This window comes from Gambusia affinis, linkage group LG18 (assembly GCF_019740435.1).
Source record: "Gambusia affinis linkage group LG18, SWU_Gaff_1.0, whole genome shotgun sequence".
Taxonomy (NCBI): Eukaryota; Metazoa; Chordata; class Actinopteri; order Cyprinodontiformes; family Poeciliidae; genus Gambusia; species Gambusia affinis.
Window position 1 is genome coordinate 23,105,425 of NC_057885.1, and position 20,909 is coordinate 23,126,333.

The 20,909-nt window shown below is 38.2% G+C and overlaps 2 protein-coding genes across 2 annotated transcripts; both read right to left on the bottom strand.

The window, feature by feature from the left end:
- Positions 1 to 13,378: 13,378 nt before the first annotated feature.
- LOC122820981 (tripartite motif-containing protein 16-like) lies at positions 13,379 to 15,945 on the bottom strand. Its single transcript, XM_044098750.1, has one exon. The coding sequence runs from the start codon at positions 15,930 to 15,932 to the stop codon at positions 14,268 to 14,270; it is 1,665 nt and encodes a 554-aa protein (XP_043954685.1). The 5' UTR covers positions 15,933 to 15,945; the 3' UTR covers positions 13,379 to 14,267.
- Positions 15,946 to 18,152: 2,207 nt separating this feature from the next.
- Positions 18,153 to 20,438, bottom strand: LOC122820951 (tripartite motif-containing protein 16-like). The gene has a single exon (XM_044098698.1). It carries the CDS (start codon positions 20,416 to 20,418, stop codon positions 18,520 to 18,522), a length of 1,899 nt encoding a protein of 632 aa, XP_043954633.1. The 5' UTR covers positions 20,419 to 20,438; the 3' UTR covers positions 18,153 to 18,519.
- Between the last annotated feature and the right edge of the window lie 471 nt (positions 20,439 to 20,909).

Here is a 20,909-nt window from a genome sequence, read left to right on the forward strand (position 1 = left end):
GTAAATTTTTAGACCAATAAAATCAAATTTCAACCTGACTAATGCTGCATGTTGCTGTTTTAGTTTCATAACAAACTGAAGCATAAATTAGTTTTTAATTGTTTATTGTAATTATAGCTAAAAACAACAAAAATGGATGAAATTATTCCAGATTTGACCTAATCAGGTCATAATGATCAATAATCTTGTGATCAGAAGCTGTGATGATGATTGATCTCTGATTGAGATACTTCATCATAAAATTACTAAAGTAAAAGTAAAAGTACAGCGTAGTAAAAACTCTCCTGAAAGTAACTTTTCCAAACCGTTACTCAGATGACAGTAACTGAGTAAATGTAACTCGTTACTCTCTGACAGTCTGGATGTTTAAATAAGCTGCATCATTTCCAGTCTTTGTGTTTTTAACGTCTGCCGACCGAATCCAAACAGGAAAACCAAACAAAAGACGCTGAATCCTCCTGACTGGTCATCTCCAGAGAGGATTAAGAGCTTTGAGTTTTCTTCGTCAGACTCAACAAGTTTCTGCTTGTAGTTTTACGGCGGATGCTCCCAAATAGGAGGAAACAACCGGCTGGTTTCTGATCCTTCAAGAAGAGAAGATTAGAGTCACAACGGGCCAAATTTCATCTCACGCTCTGCACCGCTCAACCTTTTAACAGCCATATAAATGTATTCATGGATTTTAGGTCACAGAGATTCAAAATGAAGTAAAAAGATAAAACCATCGCACTGCTACTCCACTTCGTTTGCTTTTGCCGCTCCTCTTTAAATCTCCGAAATGTCCAGGAAGTCGGGCAGAGAGACGTTGGAGTCGGGGATAAGATGTTCATTCTGACCGAAGCTCAGGGATTAAGTCAACTTTTTAGATTATAATCATTTAAAATGACAACATCTGAACAGACAGACAGACAGACAGACAGACAGACAGACAGACAGACAGACAGACAGACAGACAGACAGACAGACAGACAGACAGACAGACAGACAGACAGTAAAACTATGTGAAGTTTGTGTGTGGACTCTCTGGCGTAAATAAGATTTCTTATAAAGAATGCTAGTTAGCATGCTAAACACCCAAACATGTCCATTATTGAAAATAACTATTTTTAATTATTGTAGAATATGATAGCAAAATCAAAACCAAAACATTTTACAACATCCAGTATAAATTTAGAATAAAAGTAGCTAAAGGATTTAATAATAACTATTAAATCTTTTTTATATATTTATTCCCACTTCATGAATGAAGGGAAATTAAAGAATAAATTTCTCAACAACCTTCAGTGTGATTTAATGTTATTGTAGTAAAAAACTTAAGTTGTTTTTATTTATTTATTCACACATTTATAACCTGTCAGGCTAAAAACTGCCTGAAGGTTTTGGACAGTTTTGTAGTTTCTGAAGTTTCTTTTAACTCCAGAACATGCATCAGATGCAGACAGACGGTCTGTTTCCTGAAGTTAAAGTCCTGCAGCCCATCAGATCTTTATCATGGAGTCAGTCTGAAAAAACGCTGAGCTGAATTAAAACACAAAGCCGCCACAGATGACAATGAGTCTGCAGCTCCTCTTCATCTGTTTCCCCTGCAGCTCGTTCAAAGCTTTGAAGGTTCCCCCGCCCCCGCTCTGGTATTCGTCCCTCCAGTGACGTTTCCCCCTGATGGCCTTGTAAAACCTGAAGCTCTGCATTAAGCAGGCGCGTTCCCACACAGGAAGAGTGTTGACGTTCCTGAGGAATATTCCACTACCGTGTTGTTGTTGTTGTTAGATGTGAGACTTCAGTTAAAATGGCGGTGAAGGATAACGAGCATGAACTCAAGGCTCGTTAAATTCATGTCAAACTCCAGTCCTGGAGGGCCGCTGTCCTGCAACTTTTAGATGCTGCACCTGAACAGAATAATTGGGTCATTAAGGTTCTGGAGAACTGATCTACACCAGGAGGAGGAAATTAAGCCGTTTCATTCCAGTGTTTTGTATCTGCAGCTCATCTAAAACCTGCAGGACAGAGACTGGAGGACAGGAGTTTGAGACACCTGTGCTAACTGCATGTAAAAATGTGTTTTATAACATTATTAAAACATATCAAGTTATTTCAAATACCAAAATCATTCTGTGACTAAACCTTTCAGCAAATGTACAAAAGAACCTATATTTTAAAAATTCTGTTGGGTTTTATTCAAGTTACACCAATTTACAACAAATAATAAAAAATAACTTCACTTCAGTCTAAAGTTTATTCCTGTTGATCCCATTTGTCTTCACATGCTGCAGGTTTTCTAATGTGTATTAATGCCTGTTGATGCATATTTAGCACAAACCTGGGATCTTATTGTTAGCATTTTGCTGCTGTGTGTTTATTGTGTTTTCTGGAAAAACTCAAAATCTTACCAAGTATTTATGTTCTAAATATCTCAGTACACTGGAAATAAGATGAAACGTTCAGCTGCTCCAGATTAGAGAATTTCTCACACAGACTCATTTCCACCATCATCACTGGTCTGCAGGAAATAAACCTGCTCCACTCCTGCCATGAGTGTAAATATGAGATTAACCTCATGAACGTGAGCTTTCCTGTCTCACGTTTCAATTTGCATGTAAAGTTGGTTTCATTCAAACATCCTCCAGTAAAACCAACACAAAGTGTGAAACCAGCAGCGGATCCTTCATGCTTCGTCTTTTCCTGGTTCTTTGATGCTGAGAATCCATAAACAGAAGAGAAGCATCCATCAACCCCCCACTGCTGCGTTTTCTGCAGCTTGGACCCACTGGGGGACGTTACGTCTTGAGTAAAGAATCTCCAGCTGTGAATGGACATGTGTGAGAAAAACTGCACAGAAGGTCTGAATCAAATCCCTCTGCAGCTCAAGTGTGAAAACGGGAAATAAAGGAAAACAAAGAGCACCACAAAACCAGGACGTGTGTCAGTAGATTTATTTTATTCATACGAGTGTTAGAAACTGGGGAAGGGAAAACACTTCAAAGTCAGAAACTCTCACATTTACACTTCAAAGACGTGTAGATATATATATAAATGAGTGTGTGTGTCGGCTGGATTATCCTGCGAGTGTGAGAAGAATCAATAAAAAGCGGCCGAGGCTGAGAGGATCAGAGGAATGTGTGAAGGATGGATTTTCAGGAGATGATGTTTCATTTCACTCTGGAGATGTTCTGCGTGGCCTACAGTAGGAGCAGAGGAGAGACTCTCAGCCCGTCAGCCGAGCGTCTTTAATGAAGTCGACAGGCGAACCATCAGGGGTCGCCGGCCCCTCAGGGGTCGCCGGCCCCAGACAGGTTCTCACTGTTTGTGGTGGGACTCAGCAGCAGATTACTGGAGAAACTGGCTTTAAATCTGACCTGTGTGCTTCCCTGAACAGATTAGGACAGGTTTATGGTAAATAAAAAACATTCTCATTACTTTCTTTGCACCAAATCATTCTTAGATAATGAGATTTTGTTTCAGAATTGGATGTTTTGAGCCTCCCGTTATTTTAAATCCAAATAAACAGCTTTCTGGCCATTTCCCCAAACTCAACATTAACACTCACATGAAAATGGCTGCAATAGGATGCGTAATTATACAACCACACATCTTTGAAAAGCAAAAGTGGAGCCTCCTGCACAACCAACAAGAATGCAGCAAGTTAACAAAACACTTGCAAAATCACAAAATATCATCAAGTATTTTTTTGTGCAGTTTCTAGCTAGCTTCTTGAAATAAGAAAACTAACAAGTGAAATTTCCATAAGAGTTTGTTTTAAGTGAATAATGATTTATTGTTGATGAAAAAGTTTTAGTTCCACTGGCAGATCATTTTATTTTTAACAAGAAGGTTTCTCATGTAATGAGTGATTCTGTTTGCTGGAATAAGCATGTTAATGATCTTAGAAGCAGCCTGTCACTTTGGGGAGAGTCAAAAACATTTAACTGAACAGATTTGTGCAGCTCTGGTGTTTATTTACTGTAATCAGACAAGAAACGGGCAGAAACAGTGGAAGGATGCAGTAAAGGTCCTACGGTCTGGAAATGAACCCTGCAGAGTTCAGGGAAATGATGAAACACCAAAAGCTTCATGTCGGCTTCATGGAAACCACTTGAGTTTTTGACAGGATGATTATGGTCTGTTGTTGCACAACGGGTCCTGGGAGTGATGTCACCTCAGAGCTGTGAATGTTGTGATCTGTGTTCACCGTTACTAAAACATGAGCACAAACATAACGTGACATCATGACGCCTCGAATCCAAAAGGAAAACATGGTTCTCCATCAACTGCTCTGCAAACTATTCTACAGTGAAACACGGCGGCGTCAGCTGTAAAACAGAGCGGGTAAGAAAGGCAAAGAATCAAGTTTATAGTCAAAGTTCAGATCTCAAAATGTTTGAAATGTCGTTGCTAAGCTTCAGTCATGGAGTTACTTTTTTTATTTTACATTTTGGATTCGTCTTTAATTAGGAAATAGAAAAAAATATACAATCCTTTACAGTGAGAAAATTAAGGTGCAACAGGATCAAAGTGACAGACAACTGAAGCATTCATGGAAAAATCAGCCATTTCAAAAAAACTTCTGCGCTGTTACCTAGCAACCAAAGCTGAGCTCCAGCAGGTTTGCTCAGCTGGTTTTACTGCTGTGTGCTGTACAACGGCTGCTGGAAAAGACACGTTTTGATATTAATCTCCCATCCAGAAACCACTTGCTGAATTCTTGTGGGTTGTGCAGGAAGCTCCACTTTTGCTTTTCAAAGATTTAAGGTTGTATAATTGTGCATCCATTTTCACTTATTTGGATTTAAAGTGACAAAGGTCTTAAAACAGCTCAATCTGAACGGCAGAACTGACCAGAATAAAATCTGATCATCTAAGAAAGACGTTGTGTAGATATAATGTACATAGATCTGTTTTAACCTGTTCAATGACACGTTACCTTTAAACTGTGATGCTATTTTTACGATAATCTCTTGCAAAGGAACTGCTGCTCTTGTGAACTCTTTGTTTTGAAACCGAACGTCATTTTCATAATAATGTAGGTAAAGTTCAGACTAAACAGCAATTTTCTTCTCAGAAAGTTGACATTTTCTGAAAACATGTTGGTGTAACATGAGAGCGGAGAGCAGAATGGGTGAAAAGTCATAACACCACAGAGAAAAACCAAACCACTCTGCATTTCAGCACATGAAAGCCAAGACATTCACAGAAATAAAGGTAACTAAAGCTTGTTTTACATCATATTCGTGAGTAAAAGAAGCCTCAGATTTAATCCGTTAGCGTGAAACAACTGTTTGCCACCATTTCCAGGTGCGATGGCAGCGCCTGGAGCAGCCACAGCCGAGAGCTTCTTCATTAAAATCCAGCTGGAAAGCAGCACTGCGACGGTCAGCACAACAGAAACTGTTGTTGGGGGGCTAACAAGCTGCCTCTCGTGTTTCCAGTGGGACAGATTGCAAAGGTGCAATGCAGCAAACATGTGCTTAACAAAGACAATAAACAATACTGCTGCAAACCGCACCGTGTGTGTGTGTGAGAGAGAGAGAGAGAGAGAGTGTGTGTTCATCAATAATGAATGCTGGTGGTGTTGCAGGGATGTAGGAGACTTAGTGATCATGTATATTTTAACAAGCAGTCATGTGTGGGTCTCTGAGCGCTCTCAGAGGAAACGTGGAGATTTAACAGACTCACCGATCAAAGCTGAAAGACGGAGTGAGTTAAGGAGAAGGAGAGGAGAAACTGATACTTCAGGATGTTAAGATGCTTTCACACATGGTTTGGTTGAACTTATGGAGCTAATGAAGAACCTGCCATGGGTGCAGTACAACCAGTGGCCACTAGAGGCTGCATGAGGGATGTGGTAAAAATAATTTAAATGTGAGTTGAGCTGTCATGAAGTCACTTTAAAATAAAACTCACTTTCTAAATACCTACTACATTAAATGTTTCATTATGAAAGCAGAATCCAACATTATAATAAAACACAAAAACATATTTAGCAAAATGTGGCGAGCCAAACTTTTACAAGTAGTTTTTATAAGTAGCTACTTATTGAAACCTGGTGAAGGTTTTTGCACCTGGTAGTCCGGTAGATTCGGATCAATTGGGGACAAAAATTGCAACATTTGTTACATTTTCATTTGGTTCGGTTCTCTTTCTCACAGCACTGGTTGAATCCAACAAAACCTTTTGTAAAACCAGTTCCCCTCCTCACCTGTGGGGGCGCTGTAGCAAGAACAACTGAAGGAAACAACAACTTCCTTCTTCACAAAATGTAAATAAAAATGGGGTTGTAGGATTTCTCTTTTGTCTTTGGTGAAAGATCACCAGCAATTTCTCACGCTAGCGCTAAACTAGCGAGTTTGTTTTGATTGTATTTACCCAGAATCCCCTGCGCTGTAGTCCACTTTCTGCTTTGGAAGCTTTCACCGATCTGTTTGGGATTCACATATGCATTCAAACTGCATCAGAGTTCACTGCAGCCGAACTGAGACAGAAGTTTGTAGGTGGACCAGAGTTCACTTTTCTTCAAACCAAACTTTCTAGAGTTGGATTAAAGCGGATTAAACAGGGCTGGTGTGAACGCACCTGCAGATAGTAAGAGCAGATTTCACTCAAGGACTTTTGGGAAAACTCCTAAAATGACCATAATCAAATCAAACTTCCTGTTTGGTTTCGTACGAGCCACAGGTTGCAGACCTCTGGTCTCTGATGCTCTCTAAGCGCTTTAACTCTGATGATGCCCTTGGTTCCCTCTGCCTGCTGACTCTGCCCCTCAGCAGCTCCGTCCACATCAGGAGGCCGAACAGCAACTGGAAGGTTACAAAGTTTGAGCCTTCGTCCTGCTGAAGACTTCAGGAATGCTGCCGCAGCTCAAAGAGCGCGGCCGAGTTTATGTTCGTGTGCTGACTCTGCTGGATAGGTTGCACTGAGCCTGAATGGCTGGAATGCTGCCCGGCGCTGGAATGTGACCTCACACACACACACACACACACACACACACACACACACACACACACACACACACACACACACACAGAGAGAGCGGGCATGAGGGCGAGTTGAGGTGTGTATGAGCCAGAGAAAGAGACTTAATAACGAAGAATGTCTGAGACAAAAGACAACAGGAAGAGGGTTTGTAGAGCAGAGCTGTCAGGTATTTTCACACACAAATTACAACTGAAGGAGACAAAAAGAAGAAAAAAAGAGGAAAACTCTTTCAGAAATTAGGCCAAATGGGTGCAGCTATTGTTGTTTCAGACTCAATGAGATCATTTTTAACAGTTTGCTGAACTCTAACCTGACCAGTTAAAGACATTCACTGCAAAAAAATACTAAATTGTATCAAGTGTTTTTGGTCCAGTTTCTACTGCAAATATCTCACTACACTTAAAATAAGACAAAACTAACTAACAAGTAATTTTCAGCAAAATATAATAGATTTTTCTAATTAAATAATTCCTTAATATCGGTGAAAACTCGTAGCAGAATATTTAATTTTTCCCATGTTATAAGTGAGATAATCTGCCAGTGAAACTAGAGCTTTTATTAATTAATTATTGACCTAAAACAGCCTCTCATCTGACTGAAAAGTTACTGATAAATTAGTTTGTCTTATTTAAAGTAAACTAAAATATCTGCAGTAAAAACTAAACTCAAAATACTTGGTAAGATTTTGTGTTTTGGAGTGTGGAAAAGACCGGTGTGTTGTTGTCACCACCACCAAGAAACTACTTGCTGTATCCGTGTTGGTTGTGCAGGAGGCTCCACTTCTACTTTTCACAGATGAACAGCTGTTAAATTGTGCATCTGTTTGCAGCCATTTTCACATGCCAGCTTTTATGAACTTAAAAAACAAGAACCTATATCTTGCTGAAAAGTTACTTCTAAGTTAGTTTTATTTTATTTCAAGCGTAGTAAAATATTTGCAATATGGACCAATATTTAATATTTTATTAAGTTAGAATGTAAATGAATTGAATTGTATTTGAACAAGAAAATAAGAGTTATAAAATTTTGTGTGGATGTGGTAAATCTAGAATAAACAATTGGTGAATATTGTAATTATGACAGAAATCAATATAGTTTTCAACAAATAGGAGAAATAAACCGCTAGGCACAGTTTGGCCAAAGGGGGCAGCAGTGAGGCAATTTTAGGCAAAATGACGTGGAACTAAAGAAATTTACATAAAAATGTCAAAATTCGCACAGAAACATAAAGATAGGACCCTAACTAATCTAGTATCCAGTTTATTGGGGAAACAAAGTTGAATCTCTAGTTTAAGTTTTGAAGACTCGTTTTTTTGTCCCGTTTCAGCCTCGTCATCCATCATAAATTAGTTTTGTCTAATTTCATCTGTACTAAAATATTTGAACCAGAAACTACACCAAAGTAACTGGTAATATTTTATATTTTTGCTGTGATATTCCCACATTTCCCACAAGTCTGTGCAGCTGGACTTTAAAGTACAACAAGCATTAATTAATTGGTGTGTAAATATCAAGCAAGACAGATTTTCTGCACCTTTCTTGTTCGAGTTCTCTGCTGTGTTGTTTTTTTTTTCTGCAGAGAATCATAAATGAGGACAAGAATATCTGCCTCACTCACATGGGCTTTCTGGGGGTTTTCCAGCCTGGTCAGCAGGACTGCTGCAGGATTACAGAAATGAACCAAGAGTTAGTTTTGTCTTATTTCACGTGCATTGAGAAACGAGACTAAAAGTTAAATGGGGAAAAATACAAGATATTAAGTTTTTTGCAGCTTGAATGATAATAAAATCTCACAAACAGAAACGGGATAAGAGGTGAGCAGATTGACTTAAATTGACTTTATTTTGATAACTTGTGCTGAATGAATTGAACTAAATTGGACTCAAATTAAATGTGAAGTTCTGAGTCTCAATCTTTCTAGTTTCAGGTAGAAAAACAAGCGAAACTACGGCTTATAAATTTCTCCAGCATCAAAACAAAACCCCTTCTGTCTGTAAAGTGAGTAGAAATGTAAAAATTTCTCCCGGTGGCTGAAACTTGAACGCCTCGTCTGACCGTCAGGTTCATCCTTCAGACTCAAACTGTAAGAAGGATGTGTCCGCATGCCAGACATGCCACTGAGGCTCTAACGCGCTTTTTATTCACACTGGTCATCTGACCGTAGCATGATCTCCACGTTTAACAACCAGAGGCTGACCATTAAAACCGACTCCACACAAAGATAAACTCTGGAGTATTAGACGGCATTAATGTAATTCGTCTGGAGGAATGTATGTGTGGCGCTGCTTGTGGAGGAGATTAATCTCTTATATGTGCAGTAATCCAGGAAAAAAAGCTCTTAGATTGCAAACCTTTCTCACCAGATTAGTGCCCCAGTTTTTCCTTCCTGTCTCGCGCATAAGAAGCACATTCGGATGAGCAAAGATCCTTTTTAACATTCATCAGTAGTTACACTTGATTAAGTCAGAAAATAAAACGCTGACATCATTACATGCTGAGAAATACGGATTCGTTTCCTTTAGATTTCTGCAAATAAATACAATTAACAGACAGAAACACAAGATATCAGTACAGTTCCCATGGGAGCAGACTTCATTTCCCATGATGCAACCGTTGTGCCTTGAGTCTGAGGAATGTGGACGGCTGCACATTCCTGCACACACACCTACTGTCTGCTCTATAACTGTTACAATCTGAGGATTTCACCACAATCCCGTTCAGAATCAGAATCAGATTATTGGCAGGATTTCAGCTTCATAGCGTCCAGACATGAAGCATTCAGTAAATATATGCATTACAAATGAGAACATAAAAGATAAAATGAACAATAATTGTAAAAACAAAATCTCACCAAGTATTTTTGAGTAGTTTCCAGTTCAAATATCTTTTGAAATAAGACAAAACTAAGATTTTCAGCTAAATAAAGGCGCTTCAGGTCAAAAAGTCTTGAATATTTATTTAAAAGTACTAGATCCACTGGCAGATTATTTCATTTATAACAAGTTAAAAAAAATCTCTACATCGATGCCCACATCACCAGGATTATTTAATTTAACCCGTTTAACAAACATTCACAGGCCACCTAAACTGAAAATGCCCCACAATAACACAACATGTTACATACAACCTAAAGTGGAAATATTAATGTCTTAAATAATGAGAAGTGGAGTTGTTTTATAAATACAACAAAACCATGAACAAGTCAATTTGGTGCATTTTGAGTTATTTACAGATCCATAGTGTGGATTTTAAGTTTTCCAATTATGTCAAAGACATGGAAATAAAAAAATAAGCAGTGAATTAATAACATTTTAGGGCTATTTGTAATTTAGAAGCGCAATAAAATTAAAATAGACACGAGTTACTTTGGCAGAAACTAAAATCATTTTCTGCACCATTAAATATTTCTATCAATTGCATTTAAATAATTAAATTTAATAATCTTTAAATAAATAAAAATAACAATAGCTGTTGACTTGCGACCAGAGAATTATAAGAAAGCAAACTCGTAAAAGACAAAGAACGGTTCTCACCAACTGATCCTCGTTCAAAAGAATCGAATCGATTCATCAATACTCTCCGATCATATTTATTTTCCTGCCGTTGTTTCCTTTCCACCGGTATCTCCAGCTTTTCTTTTGAGTTTTCAAGCCACTTATTTATTATTATTTTGAATCACAATCCTTCGGTAAGCTAGCTGTAGCGTCGCGCTTTGAGATGACGTCACGGCAAATAGACGGCCGTTTACATGCAGTACCTCGCGGACCAGTAGGGGCGCCCGCGGACCACCAGAAAAAAAGATGCTCCATTTCTTTGTTTTCACAAAAACTAATAAAATAAAATTGTAAAACTAATAAAATAAACTCATTTAAATTCCAGATATGCATTTAAATTCTATCAAAATTCCTTAAAAACTGTGAAACATCCATTAAGTTTACTGGAGATTGGTAAACTTTAGCATTCCTAGCAGCCAACATTTAGCTGGTCTCCATTTTTACCAGACATTATAACTTCTCTTTCACTTTGTTGCTATTTTTTTTCTTCTGAATATATAAACACAAACATCTTAACGTTTTTAACCCTGCTGACGCAACAGGACAACTCGAGAACAACTTCCTTTCTCTCTTCAAAATAAGATAAATACAGGCTGCTGAGCTTAAAGCACTTATTATGCCTTCATAATGACAGCTTACATTTACTTCTCCAGACAAAGTCAAATCCTGACTGCAGCTGGAAGACATTTAAATGTCCACCTTCAACAGCTTTACATGCCAGACAGTATAAATACAGTTTATTGAGTTGACAGTAACTTTCCCTCTGAAGCGTATTAACAGCTGTTAGGTCTGATCTAATGGTTAGCATAATTAAATGTTATATTGCTTCTGGCTCTTGGTGTTTGCTGACTGTCTATCCTAACAGAGACGTCTGAAGCATTAATATGTTGTAATATAAGGTTACACAAATCTCAAATATGTCAGTTTTTCCACTTAAATTATTTATTTGGCTAGTTGTGGAAAGACTAGCACTAGCTTAATGTTTAGACATGTGCTTACTATAAATGAATGCATGGTTAAACTTTTCTTTTCCAAGTGTTTCTATAAATACTAAAGAAATGCAAAATAAAACTGAGATTCACCACAAGCTCCATGTTAATCATTACCAAGACTACAGAAACAAGACGATGGGAGCAGTTTGTGGCGTTCAGTTTGTTTATAAAGACAACAACACAGGAGACATTGTGGCACCTGGATGCGACACACACACACACACACACACACACACACACACACACACACACACACACACGCACACACACACACACACACACACACACACACACACACACACACAGTGGAGAGAGAGACTAAAGTGCATCTGAGACGTGTTGAAATGTTTGTTTCTTTCTCAGCAAGGAAACAAAAATGATCCTGTCTAATGTCAAAGGTCAATAATACAACCCATAAAGATTATTAATGCAAACTGAAGACTGTGTACGTAATATATTAATATAATATATAATAAGTAATATATTTACTAATTTATATTAACGTACTGGTTTAGAAAAACTTTAATCATGAAACTCCTTAGAAGTTGCCAGTCTGGATCAGGTGTGGTACAGAGGCTCCATCTAGTGGTGAATAGAAGAAATGTAGACAGATACACACACACACACACACACACACACACACACACACACACACACACACACACACACTAACTAGGGATCAAGTCAACGCTATAAAATAGACGTTATGCTAAGAAGACGTTGCAGCTTATAGGATGTAAAGTACAGTTTACTGTTCGAGCTTCAGATTGCCATAATCTGAAGTTGCTGCAACATTATGCACCCAATGCAATGCCAGCTGGCTACTAAATGTACTGAATGACAGGTTTTTCCATCAGTGTCTTTTCTTCCCTCATGAAACAGCCATATTTAATATTTAACTCGTGATAAACTGGTTCAGGGAGAAGGAGATGTAATTCTCCCAGTCGGGTCGGTTACCAGAGTCCAGAACCTAAATAAACCTAAATACATTAAAAGGCCTTCATGAAAAATTTATGCAACTCTTACGTGGGTATAAATGTTGCCTTTCATTTTCCTTGGCACTAATTGTCTGTAGTGGAGATAATTAGCTTTTGTGGCAGTGCCAAAACGGTTTTTAATTTGCATTTTTATGTATATAAAAATATATTATAATTATATTTTATCTCTGGTTTTCAGTGCTTAGCTGAAATAAATTCAAAGGTAGTTTAAAAAAGGTCAAACAGGACAGAGTTATGGGGAATTAAGTTTAATTCTTCACACTCAATAAATCAAAAGAAAGTCCAAAGTAAAACCACAGGAGTGTGGATTCTTTGAGAAAAGTCAAATTAATCAAAGCTACAATTAAAAGGTTCATTTAAGGAATCGTTTTAGTGTCAACATGAATTTATTTAACAATAAATAAGATAAAAAGCTCAGATCCAATATAAAAACTGATGGATTATTTAAAAGACAACAAACAGACGTTTCAGGAAAACTGATTTGTTTGTTCTGGGTCTGAACGATGAGCAGTTGCTGCTCCTCTTGCTTGTTTTAAAAGTTGCATTAAAAGTCCATTAAAAGTGCCAACTTTGCCTTAAAGTGTCATTATTTATAAAATAAAATAAATCATGCAACTTTTAATTAAAAGTGTCATTATGTACCGAATGAAATGACGTGTCCATTTCATGACACCATTTCAGGTTTTTGATTTGCATAAATAAACAAATGCTAAAAAATAATGATTTGTGACTTTAAAAAAAAAACAAAAACAGATTTGTTTGGTCTGCAGCCACTAAAGATGATAAATGAGATTGAAAATTTTAAGTGTGTTTATTGATTTTAAGCTTCCATTTCATTTCATTGAAGAAACAAATGAATTTGATCAAAATTGACTTAATTTACACACAGTTTGTTTGAATCAGAACATTTTCATATATCAATCAATTTCACAGCTTTCCAAAATAAAATTTAATTCAATGACTTATCAGTAAATTCAACTGAGTCTAAATCCTCATTTACATCATTTACACTTTTCCCAGTGAGTGAAGGTTTCACTGGAGGTCACATAAAAAAATAAATCACATCTAAAACTGACCAGTGTCTGCACATTTAGACACCACGTCTGCATTACTGACCACTTAATGTCCACAGGTTCTTCACTTTGAAATACTGAAGCCTGAATCACACATGGCAGGAAAAACCAAATAAGAATCATCTGGGATTCACTGAAAACACTGAAAAATGCATTTTTAGAAAAAGTTCATTTATCAGAGCTGCGACTCGGGGTCCAGTGACCACGATGCATCTGTTCACTGGTTTTTCTAAATCAGAGGGTTTTTATTCAGAGACAGACATGAGACTGTGTGAGTCCATGTGACGCCGCATGCAGTCGGCTCAGTTTCCCAACACGTCAGAGATTTAATCATTAACTGGATCAACAGTTTCAGTCTCAGTTTTCACACAATATAACAATCAGAACTAAACAATACAATGAACCACTGATTACTAAAAACATTAGACAGTGATTAACCTTCAGGGTTGTTTTAAACAGAGTCTATTGGAGCAGAAGTTAACGTCATACTAACAGAACCACACAACAGTTTGGACTGTAAAACATAACTCGCTATGATAAAGTTTAATTTGAGAGACGAGACAAACTCAACATCAACAAAAAACAATGAAGAAAGTAGAATAGAGAAGAGTAGAAATGACTTTGAGTTTACAGTGAATGATGGAGAATAAAGAACAGATTTTAACCTCAGATCTCTGCTGACTATTTAACCTTAATGAACTCAGCAGACGAGTCAACATAAAACAGCCAAACCCCGACATACAGCGGCCGAGTGAATCTGGTCTGGACTCTGTGGAGGAGAGTCATGGTACCAGAGACGCTGTAGAAACACAGAATACCTGCTCTGTGGTCCAGATACACTCCCAGTCTGGAGGAAACTGGACCTGGTACTGGAGTTTCTACTCTGTTGTGATAAATTGTGCAACTGTTTGTTCGGCAGTCAAACGACCAAGAAATCTCATTCATTCCAAACTCACATTTCTCTGACAGTCCTGCTCTGCTGATGTTCTTGTATGAAACTGCAACTCCAACTCCTCTCCCAGTCCATTCCACCTCCCAGTAACAACGACCAGTCAGACTCTCTCTGCTCAGGACCTGATAGACTCCAGTGAATCTGTCTGGATGATCTGGATAAAACTGTTTTTTATTCTTTCTCGTTACTTTTCTGTTCCCCTCAGATAATAACAGCTTTGTGTTCACCGTGTTTGGATCCAGAGTGATTTCTTGTGAATACTTTAAGAACTCATTTCTGGTTTTTGGTTCTGGTTCTGACTTTAAAGCCTCCACCTTGCTGACTTCAACTGACCTGTTTGTACGACTGTTTGCCAGAATATCCTGCAGTTGATCTCTGAGCTCTGACACAGCTGCTATCACATCCTTGAAGTTTTTCCAAGGATGCATACAGATGCGCTGTGAGTGCACAAACTCATTTAGGTCTGGCAGGGAACTGTAATTAAGGAAAAACTGGTTGTGATCCTCTGTGTGTGAGAGCTGCTCCAGCTCAGCGTCTTTCCACTTTAGGTCGGCGATTTCCTCCTTCAGCTTCTCCTGAAGATCTTTTATGTGACTCACTTCAGTTTCCTGCTGGGATCTGATCTGCTGCTTCACATCAGAGCTTCTTTTCTGGAGGAGACGGATCAGCTCAGTGAAGATCTTCTCACTGTCCTCCACTGCTTTATTAGCAGAGTGATTGATGGCCTCCACCTCCTGTTGAAGCAGCTTCACATCTTTCTCTTGGTCCTGGATGTTCCTCTGGATTTGATTTCGAGTCAAATGGAGCTTCTTCTTTTTCTCAGCCATTTCTGCTGCAGCTGGGACTGTTTCATGGCCTTTATGTTCATCCATTAAGCAGAGATAACAAATACACTGCTGATCAGTACGACAGAAGATCTTCATCACCTCATCATGACGAGAGCAGATGCTATGTAACGACTCTTTGGACGGATTCACCAGCTTGTGTTTTTTTAATTCAGGGTCATCATCATGAGTTTCAAGGTGATTCTCACAAAAGGAATTCAAACAAACCAGACAGGACTTGACAGCTTTCATCTTCCTACCAGTGCAGACATCACAGGCCACATCTTCAGGTCCAGCATAGCAGTGATCAGCTGGAGCAGTTTGGAGTCCAGTCTTCTTCAGATCCTCCACTAACTCTGCTAATATGACATTTTTCACCAGGACAGGCCTCGGTGTGAATGTTATCCTGCACTGAGGGCATTTACAGACTTTCTTCTCATCTGTATCCCAGGATTGTTTAATACAGATCATGCAGTAGCTGTGCCCACACGCAATAGTCACAGGATCCTTCAGGAAATCCAGACAGATGGAGCAGGAGATTTTCTCCTGCCAGTCTCCTCTGTGAGCCATTTCACCTCTCAGTAACAGCGACTGAGTGAGTTTCTCTCTCTTAAAGGTTTAATGATTGAACTTTAATCTGAACTTGTGATTCTTTCAGTCAGACTTTGAGCTCTGCCACTATTGTTTATTGGTTGGGCAATATAAATCAAAGAGAACAAAGTAGAGCTTGTGGTGTTTTATCACACTTTTATGTGGTGTTTTATAGACTCTCATGACTTTAGTTATAGGAAGAGAGGTTTTTCATACCAGAAATTTAGTGCTTATTTCTTTAGCAATAGCAGCTTTTGTCCCATGTTTTGTGTTTAAAATGTAGATATACATTTATTTTGTCATAATTTTATTAATTTTAAGAAACTAAAAGAACAACTACAGAAAACAACACTTAAAAATTTGCTGCTCTTGCACAGGATTTTGTTTCCATTGTGGGATAATAAATTATATTTATATTCTATTCTAAAACCACACCTGTTACTAAAACGTTTAGTAAAGGAACCTTTGAACCTGCAGCAGAACTTTAACATCTTTGATTTACAAGTTGATGATCCAGTTTGCAGATCTGTGGTCTGTAATCAGCCACAGTATCAGGGAAAACTTCCTCATTGCCATCAATGAGGAAGTTCAGTACTTGACTTTTAGATACACAGACTAGAAGCTGCTTTTTCATTCTCATTTCCTGCTTTGTGTTGTTCTGTTGTCTTGTAATTTGATGCTTCTGGAAGAGCTGGATGCTAGAAATGAGAATTTGTTCTCAGCCAACTAACTTGGTAAAACAAAGGTCACATAAAATAAACTGGATCAAAGAGGGATTTTTGGATTAACTTTTTTTCAAAGTTTTATCTAATCTATTTATATAAATAGCTAATCAGCTCTTTAAAATTGCTGCACTTCATTTGGACCGGGTGGATGGTGACGGCTGGTTTACTTAACAACACCATAAACAACCAGTCAGCTCATTAGATATTTATTCTTTAAACTTAGAAATTAACGTTTTCTGAATTTTTGTGCCAGATTAGTGCTAAAAGTGTGTAACTCTGTTCTTCTAAATACAGTTATAAAAATAATTGCTTAGATATAAACATGAAACTGTGAGAATAAACAACATTCACACAATAAATTACACACCAAACACTTGAGGGAAACTGAACTTGAAATGTTCAGCCAAGCAGCTTTCAAGTCCAGACAGGCGTTCAAAATAGTTCAAACAAAATATCACCTGTGCTGCTTACTCACTAAAAACTCCTGACAAAACTTTCTACAAAGCATAAACAAATACTTTCAATCAGAAAAACCATCAGAGGCATAAAAACATATTTTAAAGTCAGTTTAGAAAATGTAACTCTTGGGAATCTATTAAAATTGCATCCTTTCGTTTAAAAAGTTTAATCTTTCTTAAAATTTTATGAGGTTGTTTAGTTGTCCGTTGATATCTGTCCTGTAGCACGGCCAGAAGAAGAAGTTAAAAAAACCTTCAGGCTGTTTATTATGAAAATACTTTCATAATAAACGTTCAGTTATGTCCAGAGTGGCTCAGACCGGCCTATTCAAAGTAACCCATTATTAAAATCAAGTAATTATAATCTCCTGCGACAGACTGGCGACCTGTCCAGGGTGAACCCCGCCTCTCACCTGGAACGTTAGCTGGGGATTGGCACCAGCAACCCTCCCGACCCCATTAGGGACGATGGGTGAACAGAAAATGGATGGATGGATAATTATAATCTTACATGTTAAATCTACAAAAACACACTGTTCTGTAAAACCTCACAGTTCAAAGTGTTGCCTGAAATATTTCAGGTAACAGTTTCTTCAGAAATGTGAAGTGTAGATTTATTTCAACTGGAGTACAAATCTCAAACATTATTCCTTTTCAACAATAATCCATATTTAGGTCAAAGGTCAACACAAACCCCACAAACACAGACGCTATAGTTCTCCCACCAAGAGATAAAAACAGTAAGAAAAGAAAAACCAACAAACAGCGAGATGAAGAAAAAAACAAAAAGAAAAAAATGAACAACTACAGATATTAATGGTTTCTAGAACTGAGGAAACAATTATGTTCATGGTGATAATGAGGCGACAATAGAGGTCGATAAAAATCCTGCTGTGTTTTTACGATAAAAGCAGAGTAATAAAAAACAAACAAAACAAATGTAGCTGTACATACTGTATATATATATATATATATATATATATATATATATATATATATATATATATATATATATATCATATCATGAAAACATAGTAAATAAAATAATCCCATTTCAGCCAAAGCCAGAACCGATTTAAATGATTTCTAGAGATTTTAAGTTCCTAATTACCAAAACATTTGCAGCCAAACACCATTGCATAAAACAATTCACTTTCAGAATATTATCACTTGACAACACAAAATAAAATATAAACCACAAAACCTTAAGATTATATTTTTGTCCACATATCTGCTCTTTTCATTTCAACAATCAGTTTGACCCACAATCTGATCTGTGTGATAAAATACTAACGTATCTCTTGATTAATGAGGATAATTACAGTTTCCATCAGCAGACCTGAATATGCAACATTTGATTTGACAAAACAAATATGAATATAACTAATAGTTTAGGTGGAAAAAATCCCCCTGAGCAGTGATTGTCTCCATGGCTGAACAGAAACAGGAAGGGGCAGCACCCAGACAAACTCCAACATCAACAAAACAACAAACAAAATGAAAACGTATCTCCATAGAAACACTTGATCTCTGAGCAGAGAAGCTCTCAGCAACAATGATAGAAACTACAGAAACTGAAACTAAAATACTGTTTTTAACCAACTGGACCTCAGAACACTGCTGACGATACAGGTTAATGAATTCAACAGAGGATCCATAATAGTAAATACCAAACCCAGCACGTAGAGGCCGAGTGAATGTGGTCTGGACTCTGTGGATCAGAGTCATGGTTTCAGAGACGCTGTAGAAACACAGAATACCTGCTCTGTGATCCAGATACACTCCCAGTCTGGAGGAAACTGGACCTGGTACTGGAATTTTAATGTTTTTGTGGTGAAATATGTAAAAGTCTGAGTCACAATATAATGACCAAGATTTGTCATTGAGTCCAAATGCTTCTGCTCTGCTGATTTTCCTGTATGAAACTGCTACAACAATTCCTCTGCCTCTCAGCTCCACCTCCCAGTAACAACGTTCAGTCAGACTCTCTCTGCTCAGGACCTGATAACTATTAATGAATCTTTCTGGATGATCTGGATAAGACTGTTGTTGGTCAGTTGATTCTACATATCTGTTCCCCTCTGACAATAACAGTAATCTGTTTGCTGTGTTTGGATCCAGAGTGATTTCCTGTGAATATTTTAAGAATTCATCTCTGGTCTTTGGTTTTGGTTCTGACAGTAGAACATCAACTTCAGTGACTGCCTGTTCGATGTTTCTCCATGTTTCTCTCAGGACGTCCTGCATTATGTCTCTGAGCTCTGACACAGCTGCTGTCACGTCCTCAAAGTGTCTCAGAGGACGGATGTTGATGCTGGATGAGTGTGTAGACTCACTGAGTGCTGGCAGTGAGGGGTAGTTGAGGAGAAACTGGTTGTGATCCTCTGTGTGTGAGAGCTGCTCCAGCTCAGCGTCTTTCCTCTTCAGCTCAGTGATCTCCTGCTCCAGCTTCTCCTGAACATCTTTGACTCGACTCACTTCAGTTTCCTGCTGGGATCTGATCTGCTGCTTCACATCAGAGCTTCTTTTCTGGAGGAGACGGATCAGCTCAGTGAAGATCTTCTCACTGTCCTCCACTGCTTTATCAGCAGAGACATTGATGGCCTCCACCTCCTGTTGAAGCAGCTTCACATCTTTCTCTTGGTCCTGGATTCTCTGATGGATTTGTTGTCGACTCTCCTGGAGCTTCTTCTGCTTCTCAGCTCTTTCTGCTGCAGCTGGGACTGTTTCATGGTCTTTATGTTCATCCATTAAGCAGAGATAACAGATACACTGCTGATCAGTACGACAGAAAATTTCCAACACCCTATCATGACGAGAGCATTTGCTCTCCTGGAAGTTCTTGGATGGATTCACCAGCTTGTGTTTCTTCAATCCAGGAACATCATAGTGAGGTTGGAGGTGATTCTCACAGTAGGAAGCTGGACATAATAAGCAGGTCTTGACAGCTTTCCTCTTCCTCCCACTGCAGACATCACAGCCCATATCTTCAGGTCCAGCATAGCAGTGATCAGCTGGAGCAGCTTGGAGTCCAGTCTTCTTCAGATCCTCCACTAAATCAGCTAACATGATGTTTTTCTCCAGTACAGGTCTTGGTATGAACTCTTTCCTGCATTGAGGGCAGCTGTGGATTCTTCTCTGATCTTCTCCATCCCAGTGTGTTTTAATACAGTTCATACAGTAACTGTGTCCACAGGGAATAGTCACCGGATCCGTCAGTAAATCCAAACAGATGGAACAGGAGATTTTTTCTTTGTTCAGATGAACTCCTCTCTCTGCCATTTTTCCTCTCACTTCCTGGAGTGTGTGAGTTTCAACTGTAAAGTTGGCTTAAACTGTGATCAACATAACATGTCTCTGCAGCGAATGTTTATGGTTACACCCACTGCCCTACTAAAGGAGCGAAGGAAGGGAACAAGAAAGTATGTTCTTTCAAGTCCAGACAGGTAGGTAGTTCAGGTACCTAAAAATACAAGTGAACAGAAAGCTTTGGTTTTATTCAACTCGGCTTTCTGTTGCTTTTAAATTGTTGACATACTATAAACTCCCTGAATTAAAACTCTGAGCTTAATTTATTGGAAGTTACCCTTCTACATCAAAATAACAAGATCGTGTCATTATTCTCATCAGTAAGAGAGTAAAATTGGAAGGAGTCGATCCCGACTGTTATTTGTTTAAAAGTAATTAAGCAGGAAAAAGTTTTAGAGACGCTGTAGAAAGACAGAATACCTGCTCTGTGATCCAGGTACCCCCCAACTCTGGAGGAAACTGGA